At 38.7% G+C, this 20,019-nt stretch overlaps 1 protein-coding gene across 1 annotated transcript; it reads left to right on the top strand.

Moving 5' to 3' along the window:
- Positions 1–1,670: 1,670 nt before the first annotated feature.
- On the top strand, positions 1,671–13,467 carry LOC146320836 (phosphatidylinositol 4-phosphate 5-kinase-like protein 1). The gene is made up of 10 exons (XM_084729242.1): positions 1,671–1,782; positions 4,322–4,507; positions 4,776–4,826; positions 5,020–5,174; positions 5,803–5,927; positions 6,323–6,360; positions 6,446–6,501; positions 6,588–6,700; positions 8,096–8,258; positions 11,557–13,467. Exons 2-10 carry the CDS (start codon positions 4,322–4,324, stop codon positions 11,981–11,983), a joined length of 1,314 nt encoding a protein of 437 aa, XP_084585368.1. The 5' UTR covers positions 1,671–1,782; the 3' UTR covers positions 11,984–13,467.
- Positions 13,468–20,019: the final 6,552 nt, after the last annotated feature.

The raw sequence follows: 20,019 nt of genomic DNA, 5'->3' as shown, positions 1-20,019 counted from the left end.
TTATTACTACTGAATTTTAAGTAGTTCTTTGTCATCCTTGTTTGTAGGTCCCTAAGGCAGACAGAGGGGGTGCTGGGAGGGAGAGTAGAGGTGGGCTTAGTGGACACATAAAGCTGTGTATCATCAGTGTAGGAAGGAAAATGAATACCATAATTTTGGAGGACCCTGCCAAGAGGGAGGAGGTAAATGATGAACAAGAGGGGTCCCAGTATGTCATTCATCTGGTCTGCCGAACCCAAGGAAGAGCACCATCTTTAATCCATCATTTTTGCAAAGGTTACACAACAATGAGTGCATATGGCCTTCAATCAATCCCAGCAACTATTTCAATAAGAAACATCCAACCCTTTCAGTTTGTGCCTTATTTCTTTTACCCACGCTGTAGTCCAGTGGCAGGGGCAGAAAAATAAATAAATAAATAAATAAAAAGGGGAACCAGCTGTACATGGAGGGGCACCACTGCAGTGAAAATCATCATGCATTCAAGGTGAAAAGGTTCCAATTTAGATCTTAGATTAAAATTGTTTTATTGTACAACAACCAGTACAACTCTGTAATAAAACACACAATGAACTATTTAACTATTCAAAGGAAAGTCAAGACTAAACAGTTCATGTTCAAGTTGTTTATTTGGCATTTCTACATTGAACTCATACACAGGAACAAAATTTCCTTTCTCGCAGGCACTGCATACTAAAATATAACTTCAGTATGTAGGACAGCCTGCATGACATTTCATCACATCATTTACTACAACACTACTGGACTCCTACTGTTTGGTACAAAGAGGGAAGCTTGTTAAGAAAAATGTCGGGCTGTAATCGGGTTCAGGCTGAAATATGCTAATGAGGGACAGGTTCAGGCAGAATTCTGTCAGCTTGGGCCTTTTTGAGTTCAACTTTTCAGGCCCAATTAAAGTTCTAAACCCTAGACGGCACTTTATCACATTATATCTGCCACAGGGGCACCAAAGAGGGCACTTTTGTGTCATTTTTTAGAACATGGGGGCACCAAGTTGAGCAATCACCCCTCTTGCTCCCCCCTTGAGTTCACCAGTGCTGCATTCAAATTGTGCTACATAAAAAAACTAGTAATTCATGATAACATCCTTTTTGATTAAGAATTAGGCTGTGCACCTCTTTTAACTGTTTGCTGTTGTCACTCTGGCAAACAAAGCTAACTTATCCTAAATAATCATGTCTGAATGATAACATGAGCAGTTTATTGGACAGCTTTTAAGGGAAAGTCAAGTCACCTGTTAAATATAAACACTGAATATCTGAAAGGAATTAACAGTTAAAGAACCAGTGACACTAATTAAGGTTCTGTTGTAGTTAATGTAGCAGAGCCAAAATGTGCAATAGCAGCATCCTGACTCTAACCTGAATGGAACGAGACCTTTGTTGGTATCATTGGTTCCACCCGTGTGTACACTGCTTCTTAATGTCAAAACAGCTGCTGTGGAAAAGTTTACCACCCTGTGGCGAACAGAATACACCACAGTCTCTGAGTACCACAGGAACATATGGTAGCAGTAGTCTGGCTCCTCTCCTCAGGGTTTTCCTCCTCGTAGTACGGCGAAGAGACGCCTACGCCACATACCATATATTTCCATGTGACACACCCTGCAGAGCTTGTATAACCTGCCTGGAATGCGGTACTATTTGGAATGGGGAGGGAACGTTTCATACACAAAGACAAGGCTAAGTTCAGACACACTGTAGGGGAAGTTGTCTGATCCATCTTCTGTGATCTACGGTGTAGTCCAGGCAAGAACTCCAGGTAAGAACCATCTGAATATATACTTAATGTGTGATGTAGCTTTTCAGCATCATCTAGAAACAAAACTAATCAAATATTGTTGCCTGATGAGCTTATGAGCCTGCTCTCTTAGGTATACCATCCTATATATAGGTGTTATCTGGAATAGTATCATGCTCTAACAGAGTGAGTTGTCATCTTTATCTTTGGTTCATGTTTTGTTTGTCTGTACTATCACATATGGAAATCTAACTTTTGACTGCGATGCTAAACACATGCTCTATGAGAATCAGACACTTTAAATGGCCAGTTTCAACTTGGAAAACAAGACATTTACAAAATTTATATATTGTCATAAAGTTTTTGGAACCCTGAACGGAAAAACCGCATGAGATGACACAAGCTTGTTCAGGATGTCCATAAATGTGCTTCCACTCTGGGTTCAGCACGCCCAGGAACAGCTGAACGCACCCTTATGGCAGAGTGTGTGAGGGACTGAAACACCAGCAGCTGCGATGTCAGGAATAACGTGTTTCTGATGTCACTGTAGTGGGAGCAGGGGCGTGTTTAAGGAGCGACTACTGACAGTGGCTGACTCAGGCTGTTTGAGGGGCAGGGGCAAAAAAATAAGAAGGGCAACAGATAAATGTGGAAGGGCACAAGTTTCAATGCTGGGTTTACATTAAGTACAACAACTGCTATACCTTTATAATAAAAAACACAGGGAACTATTAACTATTTAACCTTTTATCTAGGATGTAGCCTATATGGCACTGCATCACATTTTCTCCCCTGGAAGGGCACCATAGAGGGCACTTCATCATGTTTTTTGGATTAGAAGGGCAATCTATCCTCTGCAGTGGGCACTTTATTATGTTTTCTTGGACACTGGGCCATCCTAGAGGGCACTTTATCGTGTTTTATCTACCATATGGGCATCCAAGAGAGCACTTTGGGGGCACACAAAGGGGGCAATCGCCTAGACACAGTTGTTGTTTTTTTTCTTTCACCGCTAAGATTTTCACAAACACATACAGTGACTTTTCAGACCTGAATGCGACTTTTAGTTATTCAGACTATCGGGGTGGAGTGAGAAATATACACAAATCTACTATACTGTAATTTATTCCCATGCGTGCTGCTCAGAATAATCTGCAGGTCTTTTTTCAGCAGCACAGCATCTCTTCCTCTCCTCTCACACTGTGTGCATGCAGGCAGGAGTGAGAGTGGGTTACCATGGTTACAGGGATGCTCTGCATCTCTGATGCTCTGAAACTTGTTGCCTATCCAAAATCGTGACTGTAGTGGTGCCTGGATACTTATAGACAGTAATAACATAATTTCACAATTTTAGTTAACATTATAATATAAAGGGTTGCCAACACGCTCTCACGCTTCCCAAACCTTCTACAAGAAGTAGAATTAAAACTACAAGAGGTCACTTAGTAGAGTCCAGATCCCCACCAGGAAGCAGATGAAGTACCTGCTGCAATGTCAGCACAAGTTCCAGATGCAACCAGTTGTGATTTGCAAAGTTCTGCTGACATTAACATGACCCCCGGGCTGTGTTCTCTGCAGCAGCTCTGGGTTCAATTCCAACATGCATGTCATCCCTTTACTCTTTTTCTCCCTTTCCTGTCATACTTTCAGCTGTTCTATCTAAGTAAAGGCATAAAAAGGCCCAAAAATATATATTAAGAAAAAGCTGAAAAAAACAAGCAGTCAAAAAATAGAATTACTAGAATTAGTACGTCTGTCCAGACTGATTTAACCTAATAATAATATAATGTTCACAAGAATGGGACAGATGTGAGGTCACAATGAACTTGACCTTTGATAAAAATTTTATCTGTTCGTCTTTGAGTCCAAGTATACGTTTGTGTCAAGTTTGAAGAAATTCCTTCAAGGTGTTCTTGAGATATTCTGTTGACAAGAATGAGATGACCTGAAGACATAATGCCTACGGCCATAAAAAAAAAAAAGGCATAAAAGTCTTTAAAAAAAAAGTTTTCAGGACTTCTACATCACAGAGATCCTTCGGCATACAGTCATGAAAGTACACACACACAAAAAAGATCAGTCTAGTAATATTTGAGATTAGCTCTGAACAAGATGCAGGTCTGTTGATCATGCGTGCACACATGGAAACTATCGCATAATCCCCTCCAGGCTTACACCTTGCAGAGGTAATTATCTCTATGATAATGTCAACAAAAACTCAACATTATATTCTTCATAAATGTAGAATTTGGAAGATCTGTTGTATAGGACTTTTTTCCATTATCAAAAATTATTTACAACGTTGTTTAAGTGTTCTTATTGTTCTGTCTGCAAATGGCACAAAGAGGAAACATTAAAATGGAGACCATTGTTATACTCCAAGCAGATCCCACACTCTACACTGACATCAGGGCCTTAAACGTAGTAGTAGTAGTAGCAACGATTATTTTTTAGTTTTGAAATGTTTTTCGTCTTGGCACAAGATCATATACTTTGGAAAATGCCTGAGACGAATGCCTTTCTTTAACTTGTTCCATCTGATTTGCACCTGGTGTCAAAGATGGCACGCAAAAAAGCTGCTGGCGCCTCCGCCCAGCGGCGAAGACGGTGGTGGCATTTGAGACAGCGATGGAGGATGCTCGGGGTGTTTGAGATCAACCAAGAGCACGAGTTCTACCAACTGACAGCCATGATGAAAGGTGGCCTGCACGCTTCCATTCAGACCAGTATGGACACACCAGACCAGGTGAGGAGTCTTCTGATTACATGATTCTGATTACCATGGAGGTCCAAGTCCTTTTTTTTTTTTTTTTTAACATATTCTGTAAATCATTATAATAAAAAACTCTCAAAATAGTGACTTAGGATGTCATTATTTTGAGATACTAAGTCATTATTTTGAGAAAGTCTCTCATAATGTCTTACAGGATCTTTTTTTGCCATCGCGCTGGCTTTTGATTTGAAACATGAAACATGAAGACAGAATTACTCATAAACATTTCATTTTTGCACAGGACACACTCACAGCTGAACATTTCAAAGCAGAGGAAACTCAAGGCCACGAGGTAAGTAGTCATTTCTGTTATTATAATAAAGGAATTTTTATGCCGTCTTAGATAAAGCTGTCGATTATGATCACATAGGTCTATGCGACAGTTCTCCACCATTCATATTTGTATTTTGTTGTTCTAGGAGCTCCCGATTAACAAGTTAAAGTACTACGACATTTGAAATGCTTCTATAATCGTTTCCTTGCAGGGGTTTGAGATGCAGACGTTTGCAGCACCAGTGTTTGCTAAGCTGAGGCGTTCACTGGACATCACAGAGGAGGAATATATGAACTCCCTCTGCTCAGGAGGCTGCTACCTCCAGTTTGTCAGCAACTCCAAGAGCAAGGCTGATTTCTTCGTCACGTGAGCAGAATCCTTTGCTACACACAGGAACCTTCTGTGAACTGACCCCTTACCTGATCTCAGCCTCACATAGAGATTTCAGGAGCTAAGGGGCAGAATAGAAATGTTTATTTTTTAATTTCAGAATGTTAGATTACCTGTCAGCTTTGGTAACAGGTCCCAGATTGTCCCATACAAGCCTACCCTTTATTTGGTTTGCTCCAATCTGTCATCCTATCAGGATGAGAAGCTCAAATGCTGTTAAATATATAAAATAAATAAATAATTTCACCACTACCTGGTTGTTCAGCAACTAAAAAGAGTGGATAGAGAAAATCATCACATCAGGCCATATTTTAAGGTAGAACAACATATTTAATACGGTAGAAAAGGCATAAATGAATTCAAAAATATCAGCACACATCTTGGACACATTTATTTAAGGCTGGAAGGAAAACACACTGATTTAAAAGGATAATGACACACTGCTTTGTTCCAGTAGAAGGACTGTTTGATTTTTTTTTATGAACCATAATCATGTCCTTTTTTTTAACCTTAATCAGCCCAGCTAGAATTTTGAAAACACTGGCATTGAAAATTGAGAAGGATTCACTCTTTTTGGCGTAATTAAGGCTATTCTTGTTTTTAGGAATGACAAGAGGTTCTTCCTAAAGACTCAGAGCAGGCGAGAGATCAAGTTTCTGCTGTCCAATCTGCAGGCCTACACGGACCACCTGGAGAAATACCCTCATTCACTGATGGTGAGGTTTCTAGGTAAGAGGAGCATTTTATTTTATTTTATTTTATATCATTTTATTTTATTTTATGTCATTTTGTCATTTTATTTTATTTTATTTTATTTTATTTTATTTTATTTTATTTTATTTTATTTTATTTTATGTAATTTTATTTTGTCATTTTATATCATTTTATGTCATTTTATTCTATTTTCATCTCCAGTGCAGCTATTTAGACTCTAGCAACACCCCAACTGCTATGTACATCCTGATTCAGTTGACCTGTTTCTATATCTGTTTCTATAAAAAGTGACAACTTGACCTGCATGAAGGAGCAGACATTGTTGATTGTAGTGTTTTCAAGGCACCTATCAATAGACAAACAAATATCACATATGATTTATTAATGTACATCCTTTTTCCACTTTCCAGGTGTCCACAGGATTGTTATTCCTGATCAAAGTATAAAGGTATATAATCAACGTAATAATGTATAGTAGGTCTAACCATACAGTACCAGTGCTTACAGTGCAGTTTTGTCTGTCTGCTCTCCAGAAGTACTTCATCATCATGCAGAGTGTGTTTTATCCCGATGAGAGGATCAATATTAGGTACAGTATCTGTTCTCTCCATGTTTTCTTGTGTGGATTTCTGATATATTTTATGTTTGTATGAAAGCTGTGTTTGCGTTGCACAGATATGACATTAAAGGCTGTGAGGTGGGCAGATGGACCAACCCTGACACAGGAGGGAAACAAATAATCAAAGTGCTGAAGGACAACAACTTTGAAGGACAGTCCATCGTCTTAGGTCAGTGTCCTCTCCCCTACACTTATTACTCTACTTGTTTCTGCAGTCTTATGAATGATGCTGTTGAGCAATGCAAGTTAAAGGTACAATCTGCAACATGTTTCTAAGAATAAACAATATATAGGATATTACATAATCCCTTTATTTTTTGGGAACTCATCTTTTATTCACACATAAAACACAAAGAACATATAACCAGGAGATGCATATACAAATAGACTTGTTTCAAGTTCATACACTTTTCATGACTGTTCTGAGTGTTGTTATGCAATTATTCTTCTGCACTGGCAGTAAAAACTTGGGTGGTAAATAAACCTGTAGCACCCTTGAGTTAGCAGTCCAATAATTACAGTATTCACTAAACATTACTTTGTGGCTTTCCCCTGAGAAATAGCTAAAAAAAAAAATTATTGAAAAAGAAAAAAACAAGCGTACCTGTAATAAGAATCTAATAAAAATTAAAAAACAATAAAAGAAATAGATATAAGAATAGAGAAAAAGAAAAGAAGAGGTGATTAGAAATCTGGCATTACCTGTGTTAAAGGTGAGCACCTTTCAACCAGCCTGTCTGTTTTCAGTTGTGATTTTCTCCATGATGAAGACCTTTTCTACCTTCTCTCTCCATTGCGATATGTTGGGTTGCTGTGGCTTCAACCAGGGAGCCATTATCATTTTCTTTGCCATTAAGAGCAGAGTTCTTAATAAAGAAATCAAATCCCTGTCATAGTATCTGGGAGTATCTCCAGTATATAAAGAGCAGGTCCCAGAGCAAAGTTATCATCAATCTTTTTAATCTTTCTCAAGTCCCCCACCAATCCACAGCCCCACAAACATAGTTCTGATGTATTACTATATTTTGAAGTGACTGATGGTGTTTTAGTTTATGCCTGACTTATACAAATATATCCTCCCATTTTTCATCCATTATTATAATGTTTGCTGCCATTTCCCATTTTGACATCCATATTATTGTCATTAGATTCATGTTGTTGTGCTTTATACATTTTTCTTACAGTATAACCCCCTTTTTGTCTCTTCCCCTGTAAATGACATCAACAGTTCCTCTAATTTGGATGGTGCATTACAAATATGCTCCCATTCCTTATGTTTCTGCAGGTATTGTCTTAGTTGTAGGAATTTGTAAAATCTGGCTGGCAGAATGAATGAATGTACATAATCCCAATCATCACTTATGACCCACTAGAAGTGTGTAGTGGTGACTGAATCTACAGAGACCCAGTCCTCTGCCTATATATCCTTCCAACCAACCTAAAACATGATACATTTACAAACACCTACTGACTCTACCTTTAACTGTTTCATGAAAAAATGAGCCATGTGTGGTTGGTGAGCATAAAGGCATACTAGATGGAAATGTCTGTGGTGTTGCTGCAGATCGAGAGAAGTCCTGGTTTGCCCATCAAGTGAAAGTGGACGCCGCCTTCCTTCAACAGCTGAATGTGCTGGACTACAGCCTGCTGCTGGCCCATCAGCCCCTGCACCAAGATGAGCTCGATGGGAAACGCTCTTTGGCAAACCTCGTCATTCGCGCCACAAAGTAGGTTTCATACAGCTTTTAACAAGTGCAAAACAAAATGTCTGTTTCATCCTTTGTTGGTCCAGTGAAAGAAACTGAACACATGAGCAGCTTTCTTAAACTGAATTTCCAGTTAAAGGACATAACTTCATTCCTCTTCTTGCTGACAGTTATGTGATAAGATCAGAACCACTCCCACGTCTGTGTGCAAACTGTGGAGCAAGAGCTAGGAAGCTACAACTGTCAAGCTTTCCATTTTCGCATGGCACATGCCATTTACTGTGATAGCAGTGGCAGATACCCGAAATGTTCCTTCTCTGGACATTTTAATATTTCAAGCTGACCCATTTGGAAATGGGAGCCCTGTAAAAGAGTCTTAAATATGCACATGACGGCTCCATACAGTACATGACACTGTGCTACAACACCAAGATCTAAAGCTGCATGTCTCAGCCAAAAAGTCTGCATCCTCTTCAGGTGATGGTTACCAGTATATAGTGAAATTAACCCACCAGAAAGTGATTAATAATGAATAGAAAATACAGTCATTAAAACTATAGGCCATGGCTCATTTATCAATTCTTCCAATAAATCTCAAAATCCAAATTTAAATGTACTGCCAAGTAGGTCTTTACTGGCTACAAGGAATTTGTCTTGGTGTTTTGGTGCGTAACAATAAACATACAGAAAATAAGGAAAGATAAAATAAATTTAAAAATACAAAAAACAAATACTGCAAGTCAAGAAGCATTAATATTTTGTTTGTTTATTTTTGGTAGCATTTCTTTACTTAAAGAGCTGATCAGTTTGTGCAGGAAAATGCAAAATATGAAGTATGAGAAATGTGTAATGAGATCATATCCAGAAGACTTAATGTAATGAATTGATTAAGATGTACACTTTACCTTAATATAACATGTAGTATCTATGGGTGGAGCATAAGAAGAGTCAGTGTCAGCATTTAGCAGCTGCCATAAATTTTTGAACGCACCGTTTCATTTAATTTCTCCATTTCAACTAAATTTACAACAAAAGGCAACATTCATTGACAATAAACACGTCAAGTTGACAGTAATCAATATAGGCTAGGCTACTTCTTTTTGGCCCATGCAGAGAATCTCCAGACTTCCATTAAAATTCATACATTTTTGTGAGTTGTTGAGTTAGGCGAAACCTCATAAACTTTGTGAAATGCTGTCTACAACAATTTCTTAAATTATTTGGGCCTTCTTCTAAATTCAGCAAATGTTATGCATTCAATTATTTTTTTCTTTGTGTAAAACATAGTGTCTGTGTGTCCCAGCTGCAAATATGACTTATTATTAACTTATTATTGTTAGGACACACTGAAATTCATTTTGCATCCTTGGGCATGTCCTTTCGAGAGATTTACACACAAATTAACCATACAGTTACACACATGACACTTTCCACAAATGTACAGGTACAAGTATACATGCTACATTATATTCTCTGGATTCAGTTCTCAGTGAGCAGCACATTGAGTTTGATTTAGCAACTTTGGCTGCTGGTTAAAAACAGTGCATTTGGTTTGCAAATAGAAATGATGCAGCTACATGTCTATTTGTGTAAAGGACGGGGAGATGAAATCCGATCACAAGAGGTCACTTGAGACGCATGTGGAGACGCATTCTAATCCCAGGTGTGAATTAATGTACTAAGAGCTGTCCACCTAAGACGCATGTTAATACCAGGTGTTAACAGGGCCTTTGTGGTAGAGGAAAAAAGGGGCTCTGAGGTGGGCAGTGGTGTAAAGGCCCAGGCCCCTGCTGAGGAGGGGTAGGTGGATTTCTCACCTGTCCCTGTCCCCCATTCACACACTTATTCCTTTTGCAACATTAGCTGTCTAAGTTGTGAGCCAGGGTTTGTCATTGTTGTGACTCACCCTGGTGCACGAGGATACAGCCTCTGTCTCATCCAGACTGCTGACAGCAGTTCTGAGCGTTAGTACAGTCCAGTCACACAGGAAGCTTCACTGTTCCACTGCTCTGATGGAGCCATGGACTGTGACATGGTGAGAGTGTTGGTGGGGTGTAACAGTGACCCAAAACATTCCCCTCTCTGGGATCTAATCATTTGTCTGTATGTGGGGAGTTCATGGCTCAGACGAAGTCCCAGAGGACAAAAACTAAGGACTTGCTCAGTGACCGCATGGATCATTTCATTTGTCACTTGTAGATTTTATTATGGTGTAACTTGGGGGAGATCATATATTGTGTGTGTGTGAGAGTTGCTCTCATACTATTGGACTCCTCAGCCTATTTTTGTGTCCATTTATGACTGTATGCTCAGAGACTTCTTGTCATGGCGATGATGCACAATTTTTGTAAAAACCCATTTTACTGACTGCTCTGTTTTATACCGATTGCTGACTCTTCACTCCTCTTAACTGGCCGGTAGGGGCTGCAAGTCATCAACAACAGAATGAATAAACTTAATTCTCAGTCGATGTTTGGAAAAATTTGGTTTGTTATAAATGTGAAAAATTGAACACGATAGTGGTTACTTGTTGGAATTAGATTCAAGTGGTCTAACCAGCTCTTTGCCCAAACACAAACCTTCTGAACAGAAAATCTTACACTATGACACGCTAATGTAAACTATTTAAAATTTCAGTTTTTGTGAGTTTCTTTAAAAATGTGGATTTCTTTTTCTTTTCTTTTTTTTAATTAAAGGAATGATGCAAGGGTTTTTTTTTCAAGCCCACACACTGTACATTTCCTATAACATGTTCAGAATACACTCATTTATACTGGTTTATGACGCATAATGGATCAACCATGTTGCGGAGAAAATTTAAACACTTCGTCCCCCAGCCATGCAACAGAAGATAGTAGAACAGAGTAGTAGATTTCCAGACCAGCAAAATTCTCCTACAGGCCTGTTACATTATTGTAAAGCCACCTGGTTGCTCGTAATATTCTAAATAAATAACAATATTTAAATTGAGAAGTTAATCATTTCTTATACAGTGAATCCAGGGTGGTCAGTATATACCATTACCAATACCATTACACTATGCTTCTTAAAAACACATGATGTTTCACTGTATGAATAAACTTTGCTGGTTGCAACTGGAAGTTGTGGTGGCATTGCAGTAGGTGCTTCACCATCTGTTGCCTGGCAGAGATCTGCACTCTACTGAATGCACTCTTCTAGTTCCTGCTGTAATAATTCTGTAATAATGCTCAGTATCACAGTTTTGTCTACATTTCAGTTGTCTTTGTTTTTTGACATCAGTGTCTTGATGAACACCTCCCGATTGTTTTCTGGGAATTCTTTTTCGTCTGTCCCACAGGTCTCTGGACTTTGATGATAGTCCCACAGAGCCACACCCCCCAGCTGTTCCACTACTGGAAGGGACCACCAGGAGTGAGGTGGTACCAGACACAGACCAAGCAGCAGCTGAGGGCTCTGTGGAAGAGATCCCCCTGCAGGAGATAGAAGGCCATGAGAAAGTAACCAGAACTGACTCCGAACTGCAGGAATTCCATGAGCATCATCGGAGGCTGCTCCCTAACTGCAAAAACGCCATTCACGTCGTAGACGGCTCACACAGTCGCTACTTTGTGGGCATTATAGACATTTTTACTGTGTACGGTTGGAAGAAAAGACTGGAGAACCTGTGGAAGAGCCTCCGCTTCCCAGGCAGGGCCTTCTCCACTGTCAGCCCTCCCAAATACTCACGCAGGTTCTGTCAGTGGATACAGGCCCACACCCAGTGATAAAACACACAAAACATTCATCACTGATATATAGTATCTGCACTTGCTGTAAAACCCCCAGTGTCCACCAGATGGAACTATGTCAAATTCTGGCTCTTTTGAGATCTGCTGTCATGATGAGCTTTTTGCAGGAGCAGCTTGCAAAGTGTAAAATTCACTTTTAAATTTATATAATAACCAGCATCTATTAACAGTCAACATAAATTTTAAGTTTGACAATGCATTTGATTTGTTACTCTTTACATATATATGGCAAAACTATTTTGTTCTTTCTTGCGTCTGTTAAGTCTCTGGTAATATTGTACACACTGTACAAGAAATACATACAGAATATCAGAGAAAAGAAGCATAATCAAAACAAGTTAAATACAGCTTCAAGGTATATTTTACAACATCAATGATAAATGTGCTGCAAACATGCTTTCAGTATATTTTTAAGTCCTAAAAAATGCAAAATAACCCTATTGGAGATGTGAACCACGATGGAGACGTGACAGAGCAGAGGTTCAATCAGGATGTGATGCTGTAGGCATCTGTGGTACGAGTGTAGACAGTCAATAAGGGCTGATGCTGATAGAGAATGTTTTCATGTTTGTATAAAAGTTAAAGCCTTCTGTGTAATTTCATAGCTGGGCAGTATAGACATGTCAGAGGTGCTGGGGTAGTATAGTGGCTGGGTATTGTTTAAAAAATTATAATATCTGTGCCATTAAATTGATAGTAGTAGAGTACAGTAGAGTACTCAATTCAGTACTTTTTTTAAACATCCATTTTCAAATGTTTTGGTGGCATCTCTGCACACTCAACTGACAAATTAACCTTTATTCTGCTCTTGACTTCACCACCACTGTGAAAGATTAATAAGCTCCACTCTAAAGCTAATTATTGTCCTAGCAAGGTTGTTTATGAGCAATATAGCTTATAAACTGAGGGAAGACATTAAAAATGAAAAGTAACTGAGCTGTATGTTCATAAAATCACCGAACAATCAGTAATTTTCTGACAGCATTCAAACAATTAACAGAGCTTTTTAATCTTCCAGGCATGCGCAGTTTGTAGAATCGATGTTATCTTCCACTCGATACATAATGCCTGTGACGAGCTCGTGAGGTAGTTTTGACAGTAGTTTCACGGTTGTCAGATTTGTATCCATAATGAAGAAAACCCACCCATAAAACTGCAATTCGTATTTGTAATTTAGTAAAGTTGTAACTTTATGAGTATTCTCACAGAGAAAATATACACTACATAATCTATGCATGATTTGACTTAAAGAGTTAAACCTGACAGTAACCTTACCCCATATAGATGTATCATTGAGGCTGCGTGTGTCTGTGTGTGTGCACAAGCATGCGCTATTACACACATGTGTGTATGTATGCAAGTGTGTGTGTCTTTGTGTATGTGCATGCATTATCATGCGTGTTTGTATGTATATGGGTGAGAGTGTGTGTCAATAAAAGTCTCCTTACAGACACAAAGAACAGCTTTTGTGTGTGTGTGTGTGTGTGTGTGTATGAGAAGTTGTGTGAGTAAGTGGGACAGAAGAACAATATGGCTGACATTAAAAATATCAGTAGGCAGACATGGATATTAGACTTAGAGCTAGACATTCAATTAAGCCAATCACAATCAGCCTCGTCAATTTCTGCCCAGCAACTGTGAGTGGACATGTATCCACTGTGTAGACGAGATGGACATTTCATGAATGAATGAATGAATTTAACATTAACCAGCTCAAACTTTGAATTTATTAACAGTTAAAAAAGACTGCTGTCTAAAATGTCCAAGTTGGACACAGAAAGACACAGACAGAGACAGAGACATACAGGCAGTGTTTTTAAACTGTTAATAACTTCACACTTTGAGCTGCTTCATTTGTAATTCTCTCTGTATGAGGTTTTAACAGTGAAAAAACAGCTTTAGATCAATCCACCAATCAGAAGACAGGACCAGCCTCAGGTTGATGAAACTGGCCAATCACCTGTATGTTACAGCACAGAGAAATTTGAATAATGCAAGAACCAAAAGAAAGAGAGAATTTAACCTGAAGCAGATCAAGGTTTGAATTTTTGATTGAGATTTGAGAGAGACAGACAGTCATTTTAAACTGTTAATAATTTCAAACCTTGAGCTGCTTCAGGTGTAATTGTCTCTTTATGAGGTTTTAACTGCAAAGAACACTGTGTGCAACAGTACAGCAAGATTTGAATACTGAGAGGACCTAACTGCTGGCTAATATAATATAATATAATATAATACAATGCAATATAATATATAGCAGCAGTTTCCTGTCAGAAAAAAATCTGTCTGGGATCAGGATGTCAGATACAAACAGCTCAGACCTGAAACACTAAAAACAAAAACTGAAGGAGTTTTATATTTATATTGTTTTTCTTTAAAAAAAACTGTAATGTGCAGAAGATTCTGTCATATTTGAGAAGTTGTGCAGATATGTAGTTTTTCCCAGAGGTTTGTATGCAGCTTGCAGCTGTGATGGAAGTATTCTGAATGTAACGTGTTTGGTGTCATTCTGTTTCTTCTTCATGTATGGTTATGCTGCTTCAGCTCATGGCCATCGGTCACTGACTGTTGCAAGCACTTCAGATATTTATTCACAGATCAAACATTTAATAAAAGTTATAAAAATCTATTGGATGTCTATATTTGGGGAGGTGCAGCTTCTTTTGTAGGATTCTCTGATTCATTGCCTTCAGAAGTTAGATCAATGTTTGGAGGACTCAGGTTTTAACCTTGGTTTGATTTTGAGACCTGTTTCCAAAGGAAAGAGTAAAACACTGTAAGAAAGAGCTTGCCAGTGTCTCTGGTTAATTGGCTTAAGAAGTAAAATCACCACTCAGTGGTTTTGAGGCCCCAGGTTTCATCAAAACAACAGAAAGACTGAAAGGTTCTCAGAAAGAGGCTTGGGGTATCTGTGATTCATTGCCTTAGGTAGATAGATCACTACTTCAAAGTTCGAGGACCCTGGTTTGATCCTTGGCTTAGTTTGGAGACCCATTTCCAAAGGAAAGAGTGAAAAGCTCTAATAAAGAGTCTTCATGTATCTCTATTTCATTGACTTAGGAAGGCAGATCACTGTTTTCAAGATCTGAGGAAGCAGGTTCAGTCCTTGGGTTAGTTTTGAGCTGAAGTTGATGCAGAGAGACAGTTCAAGAGGATGACCTGCTAAGATTTAAGTTCAACTCAGTGTTGGATTGAATCCTGCTTGAGGACGTGTTGTCTTTAAAGACACCAGTAGAGCAACGCCCCCTACAGGCTGCTCTGGTTCACTGTGTATGTCGTGGATATTAAAAAAGATTCAAGATTGATTTGTAATTTTTATTTTATTTTGAGTGCAAATTGAATATAAAACTTAGTATTCTGATTTTGTTTGCAGCTGAATCATCAGTTATTTTTTCCACTGTGCTGCCTTCAAAGTCCCTAAAAATAAAAATGAAAAAGAAAAATGCATGATGAAATGATTCTTGAAGATCATACAATTTTCTCCAGTTCCTTTGAAGATCGATAAACTTTTCATATTTTGATGCGACTGTCAACCTGCTGGCAGAGACGGAGGTTGGGACTCTTATTTTGAAGGTGACACAGTGAAAACTATTTTTATGAAGTTGTATATTGATTTATTGGTTGTATATTGGTTCTGCAGCGAAAACCAAGTATTATTTCCTCATTTCTGTCACTCTCAAGTTCAGTCAAAAAAATTAAACGGCGGAAAAGTTCCCCGGCACCCAGACGTGATCAGAGGACACATCCGAAAATGTTGCAAATTGAGTGGATAATACCTGTTTAATGAAGACATGTGGAGTACAAGAGGGAAAATGAGACCAAATGGATGGAAACAACAACAAAAACTGAAGTTTTGAGGTAAGTCGGAGGCTGAATGGACACAAATACAAACAATGCGTCCATTGCTAGGTGGCTAACAGCTAAGCTAACAGCACCTGTGGGTACATTAAGTTTGAGGCGGATAAACATTACATTAAATTACAGCCATCAAGTATTTGTCTGTTCTATTGGCCAAGTATTTAGAATTTTTATCATCCAATTTTACATATAAATACCCAAATAATTATACAAACATGTAAATGAATGTATCAGTACAACAGCTATTAAGATCATAGTTATCAATAATTTGTTCACTTTAACCTGTTATGTATTGGTTTAAGTTATATATGAAATATTTGACCTGGTCTCACAACCTGACTGTGATCAGTTGAACCACCTGACAGTAATGACAGGAAAATGATGAATTATTGCAGTATTATTTCAAACACAAAAAAGTGTTTGGGGTTTTTTTTTGGTTTTGTTTTTTTAGTCAAGAATCTCTAATGAAGTAAGTTTACTAGGAAGTTGATGCATTTATGATAAAATATAATTTTACTGTTTTTACAGTATTTCTAGGGGTTAGTATTTTATTTTTATCAGCTGTACCACCTGACATCAGAAGTGTTTCAGTCGCCTACAAGGGCTGCATGATGTGGCAAAAAAGTCAAACTACAATTATTTTGACTGAATTTGCAATATGTGATATGATTAGCGGAAATGATGAGTTTTGCATCACAATTTTCATATTCACTGAAAAAAAGTGATGATATATTTATTGAGGTCTAAACCAAACAAACTGGAGAAGATTTTTAGTTCAGTTCATCTCTGCAGCTCTACACTACCTCATTAAAATCCTGTCTTCTCACACATTTTTCCTTTTCAAATGATTGTGATTTTGTTCTGGTTCTGCAATTTGGATTTTGCACTTGGCTATATTGTGATTTTATTGTGATTGTGATTAATTGTGCAGCTCTACTACACTGTAAAAATTTGTCATGTAGATTGACAGTAAACTACTGGCAGCAGGGTTGCCAGTAAATTATTTTTTTTCTAGTTTGCTTACTGTAAACAGATTTGCATTTTATTACTGTTATAATACCATGCACTGAAACACAGTATAGTTCTGTATTTTGTTGAATTTACAGTATACTTGTGGCAGGGTCTACAATATTTTTTTTCCAAAATAGTAATGGAATTTCACCATGATCCCAAATACAGTACCATGTAGTAATTTTTCTAAAAAAGAGCATATTACTGGCGGTATTGATAACAGTCAATCATTATGAAGTAAACATTGCCTTAACTGTGACCCTGACTAGCAATTTTAATGTGATATATTGAACATATACTGAATGACTTTAACTAAAATGCAGTAATAAAAATAAATTCTATGTAAAAGAAGAAACTTAGAAAATATGACAAATGATGTAACCCAGCATTTATTTTTTAAAAGGCAGCACCAACAGAAATACTTCATTTGTTGATACAAACAAACAGTTTTTTCCAATACAGTTGGAAATTTCAAGTATGCTTGACAGAACAAGGCAGTATATTCGTTAATCAAATGTGGTAACACTAATAAACTTTCTAATAAACTTTGGGGAATGATGTATCTAACTACTGTGAGTATCACTGCCTTTTTGATACAAAATGCACACTTTGTCAGTGAGATTGAAAAATAATAAAAATGTGGATTTTTTTTATTATAATCTAAATGATGGAAAATCTAGCCAGTGATCTTTTACACAAAATTAGAGTGCTTCAATCAGAGAAATCCCTATAATACAATACATTTCACAACACATTGACAAGATACATCATTCCTTAAAACTAGGACTGGGTGATATGGACAAAATCAAATATTTTTAACAATATTTTTAACTAAATACTTCTACCTATATTGCCTATTGCACACATTTATTTCATATATGTCACTTATATATGCTATGAAATCACAGGGCTCCCAGTGCCTATACCTCACAAACAACAGCTCACACACACATGTTCAAATTTTAACAGTGTTTGATAATCAAAATTTTTGCAAAAGTGAAATACACTACACAAATTCTTACTCAACAGTTTTAGCATAACTCATTTCAAAGCAAGTGTTTTCAAATTAACTTAAACAGGTATCTTAAAACATAAAGAGAAGGCCTTGAGTCCACTTACAATAGAACTGATCAGATTCTGCTGACCAACAACACTGAACATACAAGAGCACTCTTGTCCTGGGACAAGTAACAGGATCCCTTCTTGTTAAAATAATAGTAGTTCTGCAGTATAAATATGCACATTTTTGAAGTGAAATATAGCAAATTTAGTGGACAGGAGAATAAGAACACATAACTTAAGACAAACAATGGGAAATAATTATGGCTGCGTTGATGTCAAGTGCCTGGGTAGAGAGCTTTCACTGACCTATATGAAATTCCAATCAAAGTCTATGAAGTTCTATAGAAGAGTGGACACAGGGATTGACTGTGACAGACTTCTTCTGAACATCTCTCCCTGTCCTCTTGAAGACAACCTTGCCCCGGCTGGCCATAGTTCCTCTCTCTGGGTTGATCCCAATGAAGAGTCTGAAAATCACAGCAGTCTGAGATCAGAGGTTGGACAGAAATAAAGTCTACTACTATATAAAGTAGCACTAGACAAAATCAAATGTCAAAATACCTCAATATCAATCTTGTGATGCTATTGTAGGGATGACTATTGGTGGTTTCATAACATATTTGCATACACGATTTTTGATAGACAATCATTAGTAATTTGGATATGATGACCAAAGGCTAGAGAAAAAAATATTAGAATGGTTGCAACAGTTTCAAAAGTTCAGAAAATTGCATTTCGAATGAGTAGAATACTCACTTATAGATGGCGGATAAATACATATCACTCTGACTGTACAGAAGAAAACAGTAACCTGAAAAAACATAAAACATGATGTAAGTCAGGATTAGGGCTGGGCAATTTGGAGAAAATATCTAATTGCAATTTTTCTGACTAATATTGTGATTTGCTGTGTAATTTAATTTTAAGTCAAGCTTCAGTTCAAGGCTGTCAAGCTTTTGATGAAACACTTAGGCAAAAACCAGGAATGCTGAGACAGATCACAAGGTCAGGGATCAAAAGCTGTGGTGAATAACCAGGAACCAGGCAAGAGAGGAGAGTCAGAGAGTCCAGGACAAAGGACCAGGCCAGCCTTGTTCTCTCGTCCTGTTCCTGTCTGCGTCTCTCCTCTTCCTCCTGCCTTCTCTGTATCAGCTTCTTTATGATAAGCTCCTGGATCATGGCCGTTCTTATGGCCCTTCTCTTTTCCAGCTCCTGCTTTTCTTCGTCAGTTAAAATTGGAGGCTCCTTCTTTTCCAACTCCTTGAGAGCAGCTCTTATCCTCTCAGACCTGTTTTCCTCCTGCTGCTCTCTTTTTAACTCTTCTTCCCTCAGCTTATCCTTTTCCCTTTTTGTACTCGTCCACTCCTCCTCAAAGGAAAGAAGGACCTTGACCAGCTCTTCCTGCTCCTGTGTGTGACAAGACGTGCTGGTGTCTACATGTGCGATGGTAGACGGGCTGATGTCCTCAGGAGGCAAAGGGCTCTCACCCCTTTGCTTCGGTGCCCGTGTGGTGGTGGACAGGCTGGTGTCCTCACGAGGCAAAGGGCTCTCACCCCTTTGCCCCAGTGCCCGTGTGGTGGTGGACGGGCTGGTGTCCTCACAAGACAAAGGGCTCTCACTCCTTTGCCCCAGTGCCCGTGTGGTGGTGGACAGGCTGGTGTCCTCACGAGGCAAAGGGCTCTCACCCCTTTGCCCCAGTGCCCGTGTGGTGGAGGAGGCTGGTGTCCTCACAAGACAAAGGGCTCTCACTCCTTTGCCCCAGTGCCTGTGTGGTGGTGGACGGGCTGGTGTCCTCACAAGACAAAGGGCTCTCACCCCTTTGCCCCAGTGCCCGTGTGGTGGTGGACAGGCTGGTGTCCTCACGAGGCAAAGGGCTCTCACCCCTTTGCCCCAGTGCCCGTGTGGTGGAGGAGGCTGGTGTCCTCACAAGACAAAGGGCTCTCACTCCTTTGCCCCAGTGCCTGTGTGGTGGTGGACGGGCTGGTGTCCTCACAAGACAAAGGGCTCTCACCCCTTTGCCCCAGTGCCTGTGTGGTGGTGGACGGGCTGGACGGTCTGGTGTCCTCAGGAGGCAAAGGGCT

Source organism: Lutjanus erythropterus, chromosome 10 (assembly GCF_056507025.1).
Source record: "Lutjanus erythropterus isolate fLutEry1 chromosome 10, fLutEry1.hap2, whole genome shotgun sequence".
Classification (NCBI taxonomy): domain Eukaryota; kingdom Metazoa; phylum Chordata; class Actinopteri; order Lutjaniformes; family Lutjanidae; genus Lutjanus; species Lutjanus erythropterus.
Note: the sequence above shows the minus strand (reverse complement) of the source record. Positions and strands in the feature narration are given on the sequence as shown.

What these genes read in the sequence shown, in the direction of transcription:
- LOC146320836 (XM_084729242.1), top strand. Translation starts at nt 4,322, where the DNA reads ATGGCACGCAAAAAAGCTGCTGGCGCCTCCGCCCAGCGGCGAAGACGG. An exon ending in AGGAAACTCAAGGCCACGAG is followed by an intron (nt 4,827 to 5,019) that starts GTAAGTAGTCAT and finishes GTTTCCTTGCAG; the next exon opens with GGGTTTGAGATGCAGACGTT. An exon ending in GATGAGAGGATCAATATTAG is followed by an intron (nt 6,502 to 6,587) that starts GTACAGTATCTG and finishes TGCGTTGCACAG; the next exon opens with ATATGACATTAAAGGCTGTG.